Genomic DNA, 19,685 nt, shown 5'->3' with positions numbered 1-19,685 from the left:
GTACGTCGTGGGATGGGCCGGCAGACGTGGGCTAGCACAAAACGGACGTGCCCGGAGCTGCAAGGTCAGGTCGATTGGCCCGTGCTCCCGGCTAGCTTCACGCCGACGAAACTTCGGCCGACTTTCCATGCTGCTCTTCTCTTGGCCTCCCACCACAACCCAAATCCACCTCTCTTCTGCACACCCAGCTTCCAATCGCATCGCGGAATCCTGTCACACTCAGTCGCAATGCTGTCTCTGAGAACTTTTGCGCGCGCTGCGCCCCGCTCCATCTCCCGTCTCGCGACCGCATCCCGCCTACAGCTTTCCGCTGTTGCGAGGACTGCTGCTTGGAGGTCGGCCGTTGCACCCAGACTCGCTGCCTTTACGACCTCGACGCGGAAGAATGACAGTATGAGCTTATGAGCCAGGACACTGGTTGACCATAGCTAACTTCTCCAGCTCAAACCCTCATTGCCAAGCTCGAAAACGAGTACAGCATAGAAGAAAACGTTCCCGAGCCAGAGGCGTACTCGGACACCCTCAAGGACTTTATCGAGAACAGCCCCTTCGAGCTCGTCGACAAGGATGGCAGCGAGGACGTCGTCCTGACCCGCAAGTTCAACAACGAGACGTAGGTAAATCCAGCTGTGTTTTGGGACGCTCTAACGCGTTTGCAGCATCACTGTGCGCTTCACCACTGCCGATATCAACGAGTTCCCCGAGGAGGAGCAGCCCAACCCCTTCGAGGACCAAGCCTTGGAAGACGAGTTTGACGGACAGTCCGGCGGCGCCAACACCAAGGGCTCCGTCAACAAGGGCCGCACCTCTGGCGGCAACGTCAAGGTTGAGCCCGAGGAGGAGGGAGAGTACGACGAGGGCCAAGAGGAGGGCACGACTTTCCCTGCGCACCTCAACATCACCATCACCAAGGACGGCCAAAAGGGCGCCCTCGTCATTGACGCCCTTGCCGAGCACTCGGCCATTGAGATTAGCAACATGTTCTACTTCCCCGACGCCAAGATGGCCGACCCCAAGGACCCGCAGACGGACTTTTCGCGGAGAGGCATCTACCCCGGCCCTGCGTTCGGCCAGCTCGACGAGGACCTCCAGCTCCTGCTCGACGAGTACCTGGCCGAGAGAGGCGTCGACGCAACCCTGGCCATCTTCATCCCCGAGTACATTGACTTCAAGGAGCAAAAGGAGTACCTGAGGTGGCTGAAGAACGTCAAGGACTTTGTTGCGGCTTGAACGCGTCCGAGAGAAGGGAAAAAAGCTGGTTCAGAACCTGAACATTCGCCACTCTAGTTTTTTTGTTTTGTTTAAGCTGCCAAAGCGAGGTGCTGGGCCCAATGCCGTCCGTCAGTTGTAGGAATACCAATCAAATACAGACTTTTTTACGATTCAAAATAGTGGTATCATATGCATGTCCGATCCTCCTTTCACCACCGCCCACGCCGCATCCTGGCTCAACTCATGCCATTGGGCGGCCACACGCTGTCTCTCTTCTCGCCGGCGCGCGCCAGCCTCACAAACCGCATGCAATTGCAGCTGACCCACTCGCCGTCCCACTCGCGCACCTTGTCGAGCGTGCCGGCGTCCTCCAAGTCGGGCACCCAGAAGCCGCCGTCGTACTCCTTGTTCTCGCGCTCGACGCGCTGCTCCAGCAGCTGCTCGCGCGGGGTGGGCGGCCGGCCGGCGCGCCGCGTCGCGTGCAGCGTCGCCAGCTCTTCGGCGTCGCGGTTGATGCACGATGCGACGAGGTCGTGCATGGCGGGGAGCGTGAGCGTGGTTGCGGTCGGGTCGGTCGTCGTCAGGGCTTCCTGGAAGTGTGCGAGGCGCTCGACTGCGACGGGTGTCAGCTACCTTTGTACACGGATGTACGTACATCTGGGCCCTAGACCCAACGGCCTGGAGCGTGCCGCGCATTCTTCGCGGGGCTGGGCACAGAATTGCAATTTCGCCCATCTCCCAGGCAGACAAGACAGGGAGACAGAAGAATGGGAGAGGTGGGGAGGGGAGGGGAGAAAAGGGACCGTACGGTATGGCATATTTTGCCTGCTGCGCGAGTCGAGGGTCTTGGAGAGGCGGGTGTCGCGCGCGGCGGCGCGCTGCAGGCGTTTCGAGTCGCGGCTGTGCTCGTGCATGGCGCTGGCCTTGCCGGCATGCTTGCGCTTGTTGCCGATCTTCTTGGAGACTTTGGCGAGAGATTTGGGCATTTTGGCGGCGGGGAGAGGCGTGCTTGGTGCAGCTGTTGGCGTGGGGATGTGCTGGTGATATTTTTTGGAGCTGCGGTTGGAGACGATGCGGTCGGTGGAGCGGTGGCCTGGGCGGTGTGGCAGGCTGTGGCGCACGAGACTGGGAATGATGGTCTGGTGTGGAGTTTGCGACAGGTTTGATCTTGTGCTGGCACTGGAGAATATTCATCTTGCTTCCAAACAGATGTGTACAAGTCAAAAGCCGACAATTTGTTCTCTGAACAGAAAACGCAACACCGAGATGTGCCTGAAGTGGACGCCACAGGCTTCCCGGTTAGCGCCAACCTTGTCGTGGCGCCTACCAGGGTCCTGCTCCAGCCTCGGACGCGTCCCAATCGCAGGCGCGTCAGCGATCCGCCCGCAACCTCATCGCCTCAAAACCTTCACTCTTTGCTCCACCGTGCCGTCAGCTGTCAGGCTCCTTCTACCTGTGGCACCTGGGGAGACTCATCATGTCCGACTACTAAGCCTCGTTGCCATCCATTCCCTACCCATTCTGACCTGGTGTCGACCATCGCCGCTGGGTATCCGCCATCATGGGCATCTCCGGTACCGTCTCATCAACAGTCTCGTCTCTACTGGTTTTGCTGATATAGACAAGGTCTGCTCCCGCTGCTCAAGTCGATCCACAAGCCATGCCATCTTCGGGAATTCGCGGGCAAGACAATTGGTGTAGACGCCTACGGCTGGCTGCATCGTGGAATTGTGGCCTGTGCGATTGATCTGGCACTGGACAGGCCAACCCGCAAGCACATCGACTTTTGCCTGCACCGGGTGCGAATGCTCCTCCACTTCGGCGTCAAACCCTACATTGTCTTCGACGGCGATCACCTGCCCGGCAAGGATGTCACCAACAAGGAGAGAGCCGCCAAGAGGAGGGACAGCAAGAGACAGGGCATGGAGTTGCTCAAGTTGGGCAAGTCCGCGCAGGCCCACTCTGAACTCCAAAAGGCTGTCGACGTTACCCCTGAAATGGCCAAGGCTTTGATTGAGGAGCTGAAGCAGATCAATGTCGACTATGTTGTTGCCCCTTACGAGGCAGACTCGCAGCTCGTGTACCTCGAACGAAAAGGAATCATCCAAGGGATTGTATCCGAGGACTCGGACCTTCTCGTTTTTGGTGCCAAGTGTCTCATGACCAAGCTGGACCCGTACGGCGAATGCATCGCCATCAACCGCCATGACTTTACCGCCTGCAAGGACGTCAGCTTCGTCGGTTGGACTGATGCCGAGTTTAGGAGGATGGCGATCCTGAGCGGGTGCGACTACTTGCCCAACATAAGCAAGATGGGCTTGATGACTTCATACCGCTTGCTTCGCAAACACAAGACGGTGGACAAGGTCCTGCGGCAAATCCAGTTTGACGGCAAATTCAAGGTCCCCGATGGCTATGCGAAGGATTTTGTCCAGGCCGAGATGACCTTTATGTATCAATGGGTCTATTGTCCGGAAGCCAAGCGTCTTGTCAATTTCACCGAACCTGATGCTACCATTCGTTTGGAAGAGCTTCTCTACATTGGCCGCTACTACGAGCCAAAGATCGCTGTTGGCGTCGCGACAGGGGCATTGCATCCCAACACCAAGGAGCGTCTTTCTGTCCCTAGTACCATGGGGCCACCAAGCAGACCCATCATGCCGAGGACTCGGCAGACCCTGGTGCAGACGCCGGAATTGAAAAAGAGCAAGTCAATCGACTCGTTCTTTAAGCCCCGTCGCATACCCCTGGCCGAGCTGGATATCAACCTCTTCACTCCTTCTCCTACCCAGCAGCAAATTTTACAGCAGCAGAGCCGTGGCAGCTGGAGTGCTTCACCAGCACCGTCTCGCCCCCCTCTGCCCCAAAGCCAGACGTTACCAGCCACCGCGCCAAGGCAGACGTCGCAACGCGTGGTATCTACCCCGATACTTGGTCGGTCAGTGACGCGACCGGCGAAGCGCCAGAGACTTTGCTCCGATTCGCTGGCCATACACGACGCTGAAGGTGGCATTCACGTCGAGGAGAGTAGTCGCTTCTTTGTCAATGCGGACTGCGACTCTAGCCCTTCGGCCAATAGAGCTGGTTCGAAGAGGCGGGCCTCGCAGGACTTTGGAATTTTCTCGGATGACTCGATTGAGGAGGCTATGGCTCAGATACCTGACCCGAGTCAACCTACTGTCAGCCAAGAAAGCACCTCGGCAAGCAGCGAGAAGCGCTCCGTGAAGGGCCAGGAAGGACAAGAGAAAGATTCCCAGGCATCCAAGCTGGACGATCGCGAAGCCACAAACACGCCCGATACTTCATACAACAGCCCTGCAGAGTTCGAGGATTCGCAGACCTCTTCCAACGATGAGGTGCTGCCTGGAAAATTCCGCCAGCTGGAGGAAATGTTTGCGTACACGACGACGCCGCCCAAAGCTTCTCCTACCGTCAGCTCTCCAGCGCATCGAATCGAGAAGAAGACCCGAGTCACGCGGAAGCCTCTAGAGTCGTTTGTCAACACGAAACCCACGTCGTCTCTTGGCCGCATCGCAAAGCAGGCGTTCAGCAAGGCAAACATTGCCGAGTTTTCCTGGAGCAAGACAAAGTCATCTTCAAAGCCTCGCAAGGACTCTGCTCCAGGGCGATCATCTCCTTCCCTCCCCACCTCCCCTAAGCGTTTCTTTGTCGACACTGGAGATGTCGCCCCTATTGTTCCTGACAGCTGCGGCGCAGAAGACGATGGCCTACCTACCGTCCCAGAGAAGAAGAAAAAGGGAAACAAGTCTACGATCGCGGAGACGGTGAACGAACTCGACGCCATCGTCGCCAAACTCTCGCCCAGGAAAAGAGAGCGGCGAAGCGTCCTGTCGTCCTCACCCCCTCCGATCACATCACCCCCACAAAAACATCAGCAGCTGCAAGCAGCAGCCAAGAGCAAAGGCAGCGAAGACTTGCTGGTGATACCGGACAGCCAGAGCGAGGGCGAGGGCGAGAGTGGCGACGAACTCCCCACGGCACCGAAGCTCAACCTCGGCCGCTTCCGCTTTGGCGCTGGCGGCGACCGATGAAGTCAATTGTCATCTAGCGCTGTTTTGCCATTCCATTCAAAAAGCATTTGTCTCGTTGGTGCGTCTACCCGCTGTACGATTGGAGCAGCATTTATTCTTGCGATGGTGCAGCTGTCTGCTGTTTTTTCTTTGTTTTGAGCCGATGGGATGATGTGCGAGGGGCATTTGTTGTCATTGGCTGGACGGTGGAACGGAGAGGAGGAGAGGGAAATGATCCGGGGCTTGACCAAGGGCTTCGAGCTGCAAAAATGAATGCCGTAGGTTGCGCTGGGGGAGGGTGGGTAGGTAATGCTTAATGATTACACGCTTTTACTGACTTGGTGCGTCGTCTGCTTGTCTACCTACCTACTTCTCTGGGGGCGTGCGGAATGCTTTCTTCTCACACGGCTGGGTTGATTGATGGTCTGGTGCTTGCGGTGCGTGATGGCAGTGGAAGGTCCTCGCTGGCAGTAGAGGAGACTGGATGGAGTTATGGGGGAGGAATTGGACAGCGGAGTCAGTGACTACGCACACTTGACCACGCACACACGCGCTTGTTGAACAGTACTGACTGCTGGCTGGCTAGGTACCTTACCTCGACCAGGCATTGTCCGTCGCGGCTCTGATTCCTCGCCCTCGATCCGACGCCTGCAATCTGTCTCCGAGGGACTCTCCTTCCAAGGTCCTTCTCCTGTGGTGTTGAGAAACGACTGACCGACTGCCTGCCTGGTCGAGAAAGAGGCTCTGAGGGGGTATGGCTGGACTGCAGCAACTGCAAGCTTCTCGTCAGCTCAGCTCAGCTCAGACAGGCGTGAGGGACGACGGCGACGTCTTTCTTTCTCTACATGTACTTGCTACATACCTGTGGTGTCGTGATCGACCGATTGGCTGACAGGTGGTCGCCAAGTGAGGTAGGTACATGTAGGTAGGTAGGTGGGTGGGAGTAGTGATGGGGAGGCTCCGTGTGCTGCAACTGCTGGCTCATGGGTGGCCAAAGGTGGTGCGACCTCCCTTCTCAGCTTCCATTGCGGAAGCCGCAGCTTCTTTGGCACTCTCGGCGCTCATGACGTTCGGGCAGGTAAGGTAGGTGAGTGCCTTCCGTTTCGTCATTTCCCTAGCAACAATGGGATATGACTATGACCTCCCCCGTCCCCCCAGCTCGCCTGTCTCCCATCATCATCCATCATTCATCCTCCATCCATTATCCTCCATCGTCGTCCCCATCCATCGGCCAACCTCCAAAATTTCGCCCACGACCACTCTCTCCTTTCTCTTCTGTCGTTCCTCCGCGAGCTTGGCCGCTCAAGACCTCGCAGCACTCCCTGCGGCGGCTCGTCTTCGTTGCACCCGTCCAGCACCAACATTTCGGGCTGCTCGTCCGCGTGCTGAGCCACAAGTAGGGCCAGCTGTGTACAATGTAAGCTTCACTCCCGAAACGCTTGGCTTTCATTCAGTTGCTGACATTTCTCAAGGTGCCAATTCGGCTTTTGAGCATCGCCTCGAAGGCATCAACGCTGGCCAAAGGCTCCACGTCTGTGTGCAGGCGGACACGGTGTAGGTTTCATTCTTCGACCCTCTGGAATTGCTTGCCGATCAGTTGCTGATGTTTCTCAGGACGGCGATTCTGCTCTTGCTCCACCAGGAGCTCCGCGACCTCAGTCCTCTTTTCCGGTCGGCTGTCAAACAACCTGCGCCGTCTCTCTCCTCTCTCCTTCGCGCGCCCGTCGGCAGCCCTCAGACATGCCTGGCCCTCTCGGCGCCGACATCAGATTCTGGCTCCTCTCGCGCTCCTGCCGCCGCCATGTACAATATTCGCCACAAGGACGTGACCAGCCCTGAAGCCGTCCGGGTGGCTACCGCCTTGTTGTTGGTTGGTTGGCGTGGTCTGGTGGTGGGTGGAAACGCCCGAGGATGGCCGGGCGCGCGTGGAGAGGAGGGCGGCGGGGCTGTCCGGGTTGTTGGTGCTGGGGGGGTGGTTGTTGAGGGAGGGAAGAATGATGTGGTGGGAGAGGGGGGAGGGGGATGGTGAGAGTTTTTTTGTTTTTTTGGTCGTCTCTGTCGCGGTGGTGGGCGCCATAGTTGAGTTTTTGGTGTAGGTTTTTTTCTTTTCTTGTTTTTTGGTCTCCTCTGCCGCCGCCTCTTATGAAAGTTCTTCAAGCCTCCCACCATTCTTTCAAAATCGAAGGTGGCGGGAGTGTCTGGTGTTTTGGCGGTTTGGGGATTGAGGGTGGATTTTCATTGTGGTTGTTGGCCGTTGTTGGTGTTTTGAATGTCGGCTCTGAGACGCATTTGAAAAGCAAATGGTTCAGTCCGAGGATGCGTCTTCGTTGTCCTCGTCTGCAGATTGGTCTCCAGGTATTCAATTGTACGTACCTTGAAGCGACGATTGGCAGTCCAGTTTGGTGGATTCATTCTTCGTCCTTTTCGTTTCCTTTCTTCGTTTGTGAAAAAACCATGATCGTTCCTGAAACAAAACTTCGGGGAGGGGCCTGCTGTTGGCGGGCAATGCCGACACTTTTAGGTCTTGAACGGGATCTTGGGGTCGTTGGCTTGTCAGTGTCTCTTGCTCCAGGAGTCAGCGGATGAATTCTCCTTCGGTGTGACTGCAGTAGGGAGTGTATGCTCCCTGGGCATGTGTGTGGGGATCGTTGAATGCTTCCGAAGTTCGAGCGTTGCGGCAGACGACAGACAGCTTCTCCTGGAACAAAGGTTCACCACTCCATGGTTGAAGTCTGGGAATGAGGAGAAACCTCCCCACGCAACCAGAAAACTCTTCCCCAACTATCTCCTCCTGGCTCCAGATAAAAAAGTCCTGGGACTCTTCGCTTCTTCCATCGACTACACTCTGATCAAGTTTGTTTTTCTCGAGCATCAGCACCACCATGCATTCCCGGGTCGCCATCATCGTCTTCTCCCTCTTCTGGGAAGCTTTGTCTGCGCCTGCGCCCACGTCCGGGAGTGTTTCGCCTTCTTGGGACCCGTTCGTCGATCCGTATAGTCATGAGCATTCGAAGCCTTGCACCGGTAAGGGCGTTTTCTTGCTTTTTGCCTGAAAAACTCCAATTGCAGACAGTTGCTGATTGTTCATTTTGTAGCCGGTCCAGGTGCAGTGGATTTCGCATGGTACACGCGATATGAGAAACGAGATGTTGCGACTGCAGCCCTCAAGTCTCCGGAAATACTCGTCACTTCAGCCCCGAACATGGAGACGTCTCAACATGCCTTTCCACGTGACGAGAACGAATCTTTGGTTACCCCAACTGCAACACACGGTTTGCTCTTGGAGACACGGGACACACAATGGCGACCAACGACCGGGTACAAAGTTTTCGGAACCATCAAGCCCTATACAACCGTAATGGGCACGTACGAGTGCACTTTCCTACCCACACCGCGGAACGAATGGGAGGAGAGGACGAAGAAGCAGAAATGCGACCAGGAAAGAAAGGCGTTCAAAAAGTGGCAACAGTGGCACGAAGAGCAGCTCGAGGACCAGACAGGGCATGAGGAACTCTTCCGGAGGCTCGAGCGGAAGCTGGGGCTGCTTGAGGGCGCTCTGTCTAGCATGGGCAACTCGAACCGTCACGCTCAGCAGTCCAACTGGGCCAATACCGCTGCGCAACTCATTAAGGATGCGCAGTGGATGAGCGCTGAAAACTGGATGGACCACTATGAAAAGTACTTCATATGGTTAAACCGGAACCAGGAGGTCGTCAACGAACAGCGGCGGAACGCCACGCTCGGCGCTGAGCGCAAAGTGGGCGCCGAATCAAGAGGCTCACTGGTCAAACGAGAGGGAGCGACGCCTGAAACATCAGCGCTTTCTGAGCGCAGTCTCCAGTTCATCGCCGAACAGAAGAAGCTCCACAAACAATTCAAAGACGGGCAGAAGCTGGAAAAACAGCAGTTCCACCGCGAGGAGAAGCAGAGGAAGAAGGAATATGAAAAATGGACCCTTCGGAAATACTACAACGAACTGGAGGCCAGGATGGGTGTGTTGCTCAACAACAGCCTCACCACTGCAGGCGGCGTTGACATGTCCGGCAAGAAGAGAATACCGAAACGGAAGTTTTCCGCATTCCTCTACGCCTTCAAAGATGCAAAAACCGGAGAAGAAAGAGACGCCTGGGCCAAGAAATGGGCAGAGACCATCAAGATTCTCAACCAGGCCCAGCACGTCGAGGATGCCGCCGAGAAAAATGCAAAGCGAGACGTCGGTTCGGGCGGCTTGGTCAAAAAGCCAGACGGCGTTAACCGACTTGTGCGACGCGGAGAGCATCCCATCGGCTTGTGTGTCTACATCCCGGATGAACGCCCTGGCCTAGAGGGGACGAGGCAGTTCCTTTGCGGCGAACTCAAAAAAGGGCGGATGCGCCTTCGGCCAGTGAGCGGCCCCAAAGACAAGATCCCCCTCACACAGATATGCGTCGACGCCGTTGATCGAAAGGGCATGCCTTGGAAGACGCGGTTGTGTGGCATGTACAGAAAAAACGGCGAATTGGAGATGTGGCCAGAAGCAGGTCGCATGGAGCAAGAGGCTTCACGTTGGAAGTTATTCTACGGCGAGCAGAAGGAGGAACGAAAGCAGTACGAACGCGATGAAAAGGAGAGGAAGAAAAAATTCGAACGCGAAGAAAAGGAGAGAAAGGCCAAATTCGGCCGCAACCAAAGAGAGGAATGGAGACAATTCAATCACTGGGACGCCCGCATATGGTTCAACGACATTGAAGCATACCTCGGTCTCCGCAACAATAGCTTGACTACTCTGGGTGGCTTTAACGAAAAAGGTGAAAAGAGGCTCTGGGGCGAGGAGCGCAACGCTTTCCTTCATGAAGGCCTCCTATCTGGACCCATTAGCCGGGAGAAATGGGAGAAAAAATGGGCAAAGACCATCGAGCTCCTGAACAGTGCTCAGGACCGTGTTGACAATGCGCTCAGAGCGGAAAAGGAGTCACAGCAGCAGCAAAAGCCCGAGGACCCGCAAAGACCCGCACGACTTGAACGCCGGGGTGCTCCTAACGGCGACAACGGCGACACATGTACCGACGTGCCTTACGAACTCCCCGGCGGAGGAAATGGAACGCAGCGGCTCTGCTTCAAACTCGAGAACGGCAAGATGGTGCCAATCCCACAAGGCATCAAGAAAGGCTCTTTCCTTTCTGAAGGCCTATCTGGCTTTATGAGTAGGAAGAAATGGGCGAAGACCATCGCGATGTTGAATGACGCCCAGGACCGTGTCGATGAAGAGCAGAGAAGGCAGACGAATGGGTCGCAGCAGCAGCGGGAGCCTGAAGCACAACAAGGATCTGCCAGCCTTGTACGGCGGCTTGCACGGCGACTTACACGCCGAGATACTCCTACGGGCGATGCATGTGCGGACGTTCCTTATCCAGATGGGAGAAATGGAACACAGCGTCTCTGCGGCAAATACAAAGACAACAAGCTGGAACTGTCTCCAAAAGTCAAGGGTAAGCACGACATCCCCGTCGCAGACGTGTGCGCGGACATTGTCGACAAACGGAACCCGACGAAGAAGAAGCGCATGTGCGGCAAATACAAAAACGGCAAACTGAACCTGTGGCCAAAGGCCGATCGCGATACCGAGGCCATTGAAAACGGTCACGAGTTTGATGCTAAACAGGACGAGGAACGAAGGCAATTCGATCTCGAGCAAGCACGGAGGCGAAAAGACTTCTACGCAGATATCGACCGGCGGTGGCTGAATGGTGTTGAGGAAAAGCTCGGTTTGCGTAAAAACAGCTTGACAACTGGAGGTGGCCGTGATTCCAAAGGTAAAAAGAGACTCAGGGGCATGAAGCGTGACTTCTTCATCTTTGAGGGCACATCTGGGATTATGAGTAAGAAGCGCTGGAGAAAGAAATGGGCAGACACCATCGCGCTTCTAAACGATGCCCAGGACCGGGCAGACCAAGAGCAGAAAAGGCAAGGTGAAGGAATCTGATATTGCAATCACGCTTAGGGAGCATCCATTCACTGCTACAGTCGCGCTTAGGAAGCATTCATGCGCTGTCCGCCATTGCTTTGCCCTCGCTCAAGGTCAAATGCAATTGAATCTTTTGCTTTGCAGATGCGTTTCAGAGCGGTGCTTTGTCGAAAGACACATTTCACGTGGATCATTTTGAAAGAATTGTGGGAGACTTGAAGAATTGCATTAGGGAGGGAGGCGGAGAGGACAAAAAAAAACAAAAAACTACAAAACAAATCCAACCACGGCCCCCACCACCGCAACAGCGACGACCAAAAAAACAAAAATAATTCTTACCACCCCAACCAACCCCCTCCATCCCCCCTTCCCCCTCTCCCACCACATCATTCCTCCCTCAACTGCCACCCCCCCCAGAACCACCAAACCGGACACCGCCGCCACTCGCTTGGTCATGAGCGCTTTGCGCTCCTCGGGCGCCCGCCCGCGCGACGCCGCCGACCACAAAACAGCCACGACAACCAACCAACCAACCACCATCAAGGCGGCCGCCCCCCGGACGGCTCCAGGGCGCGACAGGCTTGCCGAAGGCCTGGCCCGGCCGACCGCCCGGGGAGACATCAGTTGAGGTGGTGGTGTTGGTGGTGTTGGTGGTGATGGTGGTGGTGGTGGCGGTGGTGATGGTGTTGGTGGTGGTGTTGGTGGTGGTGTTGGGGTCGGCGGAGCTGGAGGCGAAGGGGGTGGTGACGGAGCAGGGAGCGCACGCTGCCACGCTCTCAGGCGGTACTATCACAACTATTAGCAAGGTTCTCCGAGATGCTTGATCAATGGAAAGCAAGTTGTCCACATACATGGCGCTGCTGTCGCTGTCGCCATCGCTGCTCCCGCCACCGCCACCGTGCCGCCTCGGTGTCCTCCTCCTCAACGACGGGACGGAGGCTTGTTTCGCTGTCTTGTCGATGTCATTAGCAACGTTCCCAGACGTCTTTGATTAAAGTGAATGATCCACGTACGGACACCGGGTGGCCCCCCAGCTCCTCCAGCTCGATGATGTTCATTTTGGGGGAGAGAGGGAGAGCGAGAGACGGGCAAAAAAAAAAAAAAAAAGAGGCGGCGTGATTGACGTTGGATGATAAAAATATTCTTTGCTTTTGCGAGAGATTGGTCGTCAGTGGTGGTGCCAGAGAACGAAAACAGGGGAGAGGGGGGACCGGCACATATAAGCACAGGGAGCATTCGAGCTCGTTGCTGTCGCAACGATAAAGGTGAAGGAGCACACACAGACATGAACCTTTGAAGCTTCCTCGAAATCTCCGGAAGTGACGCGGAAGGTGAAGCTGCGGTGAAGCTGCGGTGAAGCTGCGGTGAAGCTGCGGTTTCCGCAGACCTGCCTGGCAGAGAGGGAGGTCACTCCAACCTGAGCCATGCCAATCACCACTTTCAGACGCTTGAATGCTCCATATCAGTGGACAGCCACAGACTTAGGTATGAATGCTTCCCATCAGTAGTCTGTTCGAGCAAATGAATACTCCCGATTCCCTGGTACTCTTGTCGTGAGCCACAGCTTTTGAGACCAAGCCTCGTTCTCAGGTACATGGCGGTGCCGCCTAACATACCGGCCAATCTAGCCACTGGTACCTACCGACAGGAGGGACCTGCCAACCAATGCTCGATGCCCGAGCTCCACAAGTGGTGCAAACAGAAGGGGTGGGAGCGTGGATGCTCCAACCGTGGGCGCTTCCCACTTACAGCCATCACGCCATCACGCCCATCACCACCCAACAACAACAAACAACACGTAGAGGGACGGGAAGGAAGCACTCGAGCTCAAAGCGGTAGGGTAGAGAACCAAGGAGCATTCGGTGAACGGAGAGTGACCACCAAGAAGAACAAGAAGTAGAGAGACGGAAAAGAAGCATTCAAGAGCATCCAATGGAAAGAGAGACTGTGTGGACGTCGATGTCGAACGAGATGCAAAGAAAAAAGGTTGGGAGGCGGATGCCCTGAGAGGATATGGGAGCAGGAGCAGAAGACGAAGAGACGAGAAGGAATCTGTCCGACAGTCAGTAACCCACTAATCCGTAAAACGAGCCAATTTTGTATGTACTCATCTGAGTGAGTCTCCCATCCATCCCGCTTTGCCCACGTTTTGTGTGACTGAAGAAGTGATGCTTCCTGACATCACGCCGTCCCCTGCCATCAATCATTCACTGCCACAGTCTCGCCAAGCAAACATTGGGAAAGGTGACTGCCAAATCTGGTCAAGTTCCTTGCCAACATGGCATTCATGCCTTTGATTTGGACGGCATGGATTGAGCCGCACCAGAAAGTGGTCATCCTCCATCCGACTTGAGCTCGGGGAGCTGTCTGTCGTCTGCCGTCAACTTCGGACTCCAGGAGCATTCTTCGGATTTCCCTGGTGTTCCCGCTTCCGGCCGCGATGGGGGCGGTGGGGTGATCAAAGCAAGTGCTCTTTCCCGCGTCTCGCAGCTGCCGTCGTTGCCAACACGACCGAGCACGCCGCCCCGCCCAACGTCCTCCGTCTTCCGTCCTCCAAACTCCATCCTCCATCTCTCAACCATCCACTCACTGCTTGAAGCACCCTCTTCGTCCGCCGCGCCGTCCAATCGTTCGCTTGCAAGAGCATTCTTCCCCCTTTTCAAAGTTGCACGCGCGCCCGACGCCCATACCTCTCGCTCTCGCTCTCCCCTTCACCTCTCAAGACTCTCGCGTCTCGCCCGCCCGCGTCCAGCCCCCAGCCTCTTGCTCCCCGTCCCGCCGCCATGTCGTTTCCCGGGGCGTTGGAACTCGCCTACGGGCTCCCCGCCGTGCTCCCGCGTTGGCAGGAGGTACGTCACATTCAAATCTCCCTGTTCAACAACTTACTGACAATTTCCACAGCAGGAGAAGCGGCGGCGGTGGCAGCAGCGGCGGCAAGGGGTACGTTCTCTTGCAACCTCGTCCAATCTTATCCAGCATTTCTGAGACACTGCTAACTCAGGAAGCAGTCGGCTGCGGCAGCAGCAGCAGAAGCAACAACAACAACACCAGCACCAGCACCAGCATGTACGTAGACAACTCATTCGCTTGCGTCTGTTGAAGATCTCATGCTAATGATGCAATAGCTCCCTCCTCATAACCATCGCCACCACACCACCGGGAACATGACACCGAAGGCTTGCAGCCCGGCAGCCGCGCCCCGAGTGGAGGAAACTCTGATGTCGTCGTTGTTGCGGCCTCGCAACGTGAGGCTGTTCCCTGGGGGGCTCACCGAGACGCCGCAAGCACTAAGGCGGAGTCTCCAGATCGAACATCGCTGATGGATGTCTCAGAGGCGGTGCCGGGCGGTCTTGGATCTTTTTGCCGCGGTGTGGTTGACCCCGGCGTCCCCTATGGCGCTGGCGTGCGTTCAGGCCCGGCTCGCGGGGCTTTGTTGTCTTTGTTGTCTGGTGTTGTTTTGTTTGTTGGGCGGCGACGCTGCTGCCGAGGTGGCAGCCAGTTGGCTGCGGAGGAGGCGAGGGATGGAGGAGGTGGCGTTGAGGGGGTGGCACGCGGTTGTGCGGTGTTTGTTGTGGGTTTTGGCGGGTGGTGTTTGTGGTGTCGCTCTCTTTTTTGCTTTCTTTTGTCCTGGACCGCCGCCCGCCCCGAACCCCCCTTAATGACATGACCATTACCGCTCCCAAAGCCGGGCACATGGGGCTCTGTGGTGTTGGTTCTGGATTTTGGCTGGTTTCCAAGTTTTTCTCACCGTTTCTGGGGGCCTTCGTCTTCTCTTTTTTCTCCTTTTTTATCGACCCTCTCGAAGACACGAGAGAATTGAAGGCTTCATACAAGACCACTCTGAGAGCTGACGTTACACTGCGGCATTCACGCAAGTTGCGTACCTCCTGCCAACGCGGGAGCACGGCGGGGAGCCATGAAGAGACTAAGTGGATGTGGATGTTGTCCGATGCAAAGAAAAAAGGTCTACCACCATCTAGAATCCCAAGCAGAATAGCCACCAAACATGCAAGCAAGCGAGCAGAACTTTTCCGGTTCACCATCTTCCTCTTGCGAAGTTGAGCTCTCCACACCACGAACAGCCCTCCATTCTTCCTCTTCCTCTTTCTCTATATCCTTCTCTTGCTACGTACATGAACCTACCGTCGCCGCACCCCCTACGCGGTCTCCTCGCCGACAACCTCCGCGCCCGCCTCCACCACGGCGCGCACCAGCCCCTCGACCGTGCCCGGCAGCGTCTCGCGGTTGACGACGACGCGGAAGAACTTGCCGCGCGCGCCCGGCGCGTAGTCGACCATCCAGCCGCGGCGGATGAGGCGCTCGGCCATAGCGACGGTGCGCGCGCTGTTGACGTCGGCGTCGGCGTGCAGCGCGCCGGCCGGCGCGTAGTAGAAGCACACCTGCAGGCACGGCGGCGGCGAGTCGGGGGACGTGACGAGCACGATGTCGCGCGAGGCGGAGAGGAGGGCGTGCAGTTGCTCGGACCGCGCGAATGCGGTTGCGACGTGCGAGGAGAGGCCGGCGGAGCCGTAGAAGGCCCACGAGAGGTACAGTTTGAGGCTGTCGCCGCGGCGGCCGCATTGCGGGGTGAGGTCGGCCAGGTCGTAGATTTCGTCGGTGGGGGTGTTGTGGAAGAGGCTGTGCCGGGAGGAAGCGTCAGTAATCAGGGGGGTGGGGTCGAAAAGGGGGTCAGGGGGGGGGGGCAACGCACTAGCCGGCCGGCAACGTCATGCTCTGATGGAACTGGCGCAAGTCCTTGGCGAGCAGGAAGCTGCACGTCATGGGCACGCCGAGCATCTTGTGCGGCGTGATGGCGACGCTGTCAGCGCGCTCAATGCCATCGGTGCGGCCGCGCCGCAGCGCGTCGTTGAAGATGACGCAGCCGCCCCAGCTGCCGTCGACGTGCAGCCACAGGTTGTGCTTCTGGCAGACGTCGGCGATGGCGTCGAACGGGTCGTACGAGCCCATGACCGTGGTGCCCGCCGTCGCGTTGACGTAGAACGGCGTCTCGCCCGCGTCGCGCGCCGCCACGACCAGCGACTCGAGCGCCGCGGGATCCATGCGGCCGGCGGCGTCGACGGGGACGGCGCGCACCGCGCGGCTGCCGAAGCCGAACATCTGCGCCGCCTTTTCCAGGCTGTAGTGCCCGTGGGCCGACGTGAAGAGGATGAAGCGGCGCCCGCCAATGCCGTTGTCCTTGGTCTCCGGGTACAGTGTGTTGCGCGCGATCACGACGCTCGAGCTGTTGGAGGCGCTGCCGCCTGGCTGGTTGATGCCGCCGGCATTGGGGCTCGTGAAGCCGATGAGCTGGGCCAGCCGCTTGGTCACGTACTTTTCGACCAGCGTGAGGGCTGGCGACACCTGGTAGACGTGCACCTGGGGAGCGTGTCAGCGGTGTTTCAGCGGCCGGGGGGGGGGGGGGGGGGGGGGGGGGGGGGGGGTGCCTACATTGGTGTTGAGCACGGCGAGGATGAGTTCAGACGCTACGCCAATCTGGTCGGGGTCAGCTAAAAAGTACAGAATGGAGGACGTCAGGTACGCACGGCGTTGGTCGAGGCATACAGCTTGTCCAAGAAGCCCTGGTCCCAGGTGTTGACCGAGTACTGCAGCACGCGCTCGACGAGCTGGAGAACGCCGTCCTTGCCGACGCCATCGTCAGACAGGTCGAGGGCCAGCAGTGGCTCCAGCTTGTGCGGCGGCAGCAGGTCGACCAGGGCGGTGCGCGGACCGCTGGCGCCGTGGGATTGCAGGCCGCGGGCTGTGGGCTTGGTGGCGGCGTCGTCGTCGGCGCGGCGGATAAACGGGATGAGCAGCTTTTGAACGGCGTCTAGCAGCTACAGAGGAAGCAATCCATGGATCAGCATGGCAAGAATGTGACACGACCGGGTACATGGGCGCACCGACCTCGGCAACGTCGTCAGCGCGCGAGAGCACATGGGCCTTGGAGGAGCCGTTGGTGCCGTTGATGGCCATGGTGGGAGAATGGAACGGAATGCAGGCGACGAAAAACAAGTGCAGCGCGGTGGTGCAAAAAGTCAACACCACAAGTTGTGACTGGCTGATCACGACTTTTGCGGCGGCTATGACGGAGCCATGCATCTGGCCGCGCAGTGACAGGGTCCCGCGGTCAGACCGCACAGTGTGCCCGTCCTTGGCACCGCATCTCGTTTGGATCTCACTTCGGTTCCGATCTCACCCACATCTCGATAGATTCGCCATTACATCAATGCTCCCTACATGCGCCGCATACGCCGCCGCCGTCTCCTGTGCCCTCAGTTTTCCTCCTTTGCCTTGCCCTTGTCCTGATTCCTCCTGCTGCGCTGCTTTGCGGCCGCATGATTTTCCCGCGCCAGCTCTATGGCCGTCTTGGCCTTCCTTTTGTTGTTGTTGCTGTTGCTGTTGCTGTCTGCCGGCTCCGGAAATGGCACAAACGCCCCGTTGCCCGCCGTGTCACGCGACTGGTTGACCCATTCGGATCTCCGTCGCTTGTACAGGTCCATCCGCCAGTTCCTCCACACCTTGCGGCCCACGTGTGATTCCCGCAGCGCCGCCTCGTTCTCCGCCAGCTCCTCGGCGATGCGCTCCCGAATAAACGCAAGCCCGTGCGTGCCCTTCCAAATGGCGTCGATGACGTGGGATCCCGACGGGTCCAGAGCCAGTTCGCCAATGTGCCCGTAAAACTGCTGAATCACCTTGCGCCTGAAGATGATGGTGGCGAGCGGCGACGTCAGTGCTTCCTGCAGAGCCCTGCTGGCTGTGGCCGATCTTGCCATGTTCAACGCCAGAGGCGTGCCCAGTCGAGCCAGCGCATCGAAAACGAGTCCACTCAGCGGCCCCGGCACCCCCAGCATCGTCTGCGCCAGAAGCGATCCGTGCAGGCTGTCCGCCGACGGTTGGCCCTTTTTGCCCTGCGCCTCCCCCTTGGAGCCCTCGGATGCCGCCGGTTCTCCGAGCTTGAGGAGCCTCGAAATCTCAAAACCGTTGGGTCCCGCATATGCTTTTTCCAGAGCTTGCGCAAGGGGCGCAGTGTTGACCTGTCGTGCGGCGCAGCGTTCGATCAAGCTCCTGATGACGGCGATGCGGTTCCGATCCACTAGTTTCGGCACCTCGTGCAGGATCGAGTGCATTGCTTCTTCCAAGTCTTCCTTGCTCAGCCGTTCCAGCACCTTGGTTTCGACGTAACCGGCTATCTCGTTTCGGGCAAGGCTGGCCATGCGCGGCTTGAAAAATTCCTTGTACATGGACTTGAATAGCTTTCCGGGAGCATTTTCGATGATGACTTCGAGCAACCGCGATCCAATCGTGTCGAAAAGCATGCCGTGGATGAAGGCGCCGCTTTCGTTCGTCTCCGTCACGAGATCATCTGGCAGCAGCTTCTTGAGGAGCGAGTTTTGGTCCTTGGCCCGTTGCTTGCCAAACTTGGTCAGCTCGAGTTTGACAAGGAGCTGCAGTACGGGGTTTCCGGTTGGATGCGTTGCAAGCGCGCGGAGATAGGTCGTGTCCAGTCCGGCCACGCTGCCGTTGATCATCTTCTCCAAGGCTGCCAGGAATGCTTCGGGGACGGCCCGAGATTCCAAGATGTTCTCGTCCGGGTTTTCGGCCCTTGCCACGCTGACCTGCTCCTTTTTCTTGCTGTGTAATAACGACCTATGTGACGAGCGCGCCAGCGACTCGCCGGCCAAGACCACCAGTAGTACGCGCAAAGTGTGCGACGCAAACCTGTCCGTCATGAGATAGCCCAGGTTGCCTTCGAGTTCGTTGACGGCGTAGAGGAAGAGGTTTTCCATGGACACTTGTACATCCTGCGGATCAATGTATTGGTCTTGGGGAGGATTGATCATTTCGTGGGTGACGACGGGAGCAGAGTGAATGAAGAGGGCTTCGCAGCAGTGCGACGCGAAGCGGTGTTGGACGAGATTCAGAAAACTGGAAATCTTAGCATAGTTTGAAGCAATGGAAGCGATGAACCCACTGGCCGCTAAACTTTTTGAACAAATTCTTCAACTGTGTAGCATCCGAGAGTTGGATCAAGCGCTCCATGAGGCGCGAGCAGGATTGGCTGTTGGCAATCTTGAGTTCCTTGCCGTCGGCTTCGCGATAGACGTTGGCAAGGAAGAGGGCGCGCTCTTCGGGATCTCCAAACTGATTCAACTCGAGCATCTCGTCTGCGCGCTTAAAGTAGTCCTGCTCCTCGTCGTCGAGCATGCCATAAAAGACGACCTCACCCGGCGGGGGTTGGGCGGAAAATTCTGCATTCTGGTCGTGTTCGACGGGATGTTGAGGGAGCGCAGGTTGGTCGTCCTGGTCCTGGGCCTTGTATCTCTTGGTCTGGTGTGCGTCGTCTTCGGTGGCGATGTGGTCGAGCTTGCGCTTCTTCCTCTCGTCGCGGCGGCCGCGCTTGCGGTTTTCTTTGGGCATGGCGGCGGGGTATAAGGCAGATACGGAGCGGTAGGATATGCAGGGAAAAGATGGACAGGGCTCGCGGAAGAAGCGCTCGC

At 57.5% G+C, this 19,685-nt stretch overlaps 6 protein-coding genes across 6 annotated transcripts; 3 read left to right on the top strand and 3 right to left on the bottom strand.

Moving 5' to 3' along the window:
- Positions 1-148: 148 nt before the first annotated feature.
- Positions 149-1,389, top strand: J3D65DRAFT_641728 (regulatory protein-like protein suaprga1). Its single transcript, XM_066801912.1, has 3 exons — positions 149-391; positions 442-613; positions 660-1,389. Exons 1-3 carry the CDS (start codon positions 229-231, stop codon positions 1,228-1,230), a joined length of 906 nt encoding a protein of 301 aa, XP_066650313.1. The 5' UTR covers positions 149-228; the 3' UTR covers positions 1,231-1,389.
- On the bottom strand, positions 1,272-2,432 carry J3D65DRAFT_641725 (translation machinery-associated protein 16). The gene is made up of 2 exons (XM_066801911.1): positions 2,021-2,432; positions 1,272-1,825 (listed from the first exon to the last, which is right to left on the bottom strand). The coding sequence occupies exons 1-2, from the start codon at positions 2,196-2,198 to the stop codon at positions 1,449-1,451; spliced, it is 555 nt and encodes a 184-aa protein (XP_066650312.1). The 5' UTR covers positions 2,199-2,432; the 3' UTR covers positions 1,272-1,448.
- A 341-nt stretch (positions 2,433-2,773) lies between these two features.
- J3D65DRAFT_672333 (uncharacterized protein) lies at positions 2,774-5,264 on the top strand (the record flags this gene model as incomplete). Its single annotated transcript, XM_066803486.1, has 2 exons — positions 2,774-2,786; positions 2,839-5,264. The coding sequence occupies 2 exons, from the start codon at positions 2,774-2,776 to the stop codon at positions 5,262-5,264; spliced, it is 2,439 nt and encodes an 812-aa protein (XP_066650311.1).
- Positions 5,265-8,125: 2,861 nt separating this feature from the next.
- J3D65DRAFT_672332 (uncharacterized protein) lies at positions 8,126-11,205 on the top strand (the record flags this gene model as incomplete). The annotated part of the gene is made up of 2 exons (XM_066803485.1): positions 8,126-8,267; positions 8,339-11,205. 2 exons carry the CDS (start codon positions 8,126-8,128, stop codon positions 11,203-11,205), a joined length of 3,009 nt encoding a protein of 1,002 aa, XP_066650310.1.
- A 632-nt stretch (positions 11,206-11,837) lies between these two features.
- On the bottom strand, positions 11,838-12,245 carry J3D65DRAFT_681457 (uncharacterized protein; the record flags this gene model as incomplete). The annotated part of the gene is made up of 3 exons (XM_066803734.1): positions 11,838-11,973; positions 12,039-12,139; positions 12,201-12,245. Coding segments are annotated over 3 exons (281 nt in total), but the record flags the coding sequence as incomplete, so codon positions are not given.
- A 3,099-nt stretch (positions 12,246-15,344) lies between these two features.
- On the bottom strand, positions 15,345-19,605 carry J3D65DRAFT_648558 (pyridoxal phosphate-dependent transferase; the record flags this gene model as incomplete). The annotated part of the gene is made up of 6 exons (XM_066802398.1): positions 15,345-15,825; positions 15,899-16,563; positions 16,636-16,680; positions 16,731-17,021; positions 17,616-19,113; positions 19,160-19,605. The coding sequence occupies 6 exons, from the start codon at positions 19,603-19,605 to the stop codon at positions 15,345-15,347; spliced, it is 3,426 nt and encodes a 1,141-aa protein (XP_066650308.1).
- Positions 19,606-19,685: the final 80 nt, after the last annotated feature.

Source organism: Phyllosticta citribraziliensis (genome assembly GCF_038025025.1).
Source record: "Phyllosticta citribraziliensis strain CPC 17464 chromosome Unknown J3D65scaffold_15, whole genome shotgun sequence".
Taxonomy (NCBI): Eukaryota; Fungi; Ascomycota; class Dothideomycetes; order Botryosphaeriales; family Phyllostictaceae; genus Phyllosticta; species Phyllosticta citribraziliensis.
This window is presented reverse-complemented; position numbering and strand designations above follow the sequence as displayed.

Coding starts and splice junctions, on each gene's coding strand:
- J3D65DRAFT_641728 (XM_066801912.1), top strand. CDS start 229: ATGCTGTCTCTGAGAACTTTTGCGCGCGCTGCGCCCCGCTCCATCTCC. Junction 392..441: donor CTCGACGCGGAAGAATGACA/GTATGAGCTTAT, acceptor TAACTTCTCCAG/CTCAAACCCTCATTGCCAAG. Junction 614..659: donor CGCAAGTTCAACAACGAGAC/GTAGGTAAATCC, acceptor ACGCGTTTGCAG/CATCACTGTGCGCTTCACCA.
- J3D65DRAFT_641725 (XM_066801911.1), bottom strand. CDS start 2,198: ATGCCCAAATCTCTCGCCAAAGTCTCCAAGAAGATCGGCAACAAGCGC. Junction 1,826..2,020: donor CAGGCAAAATATGCCATACC/GTACGGTCCCTT, acceptor CACCCGTCGCAG/TCGAGCGCCTCGCACACTTC.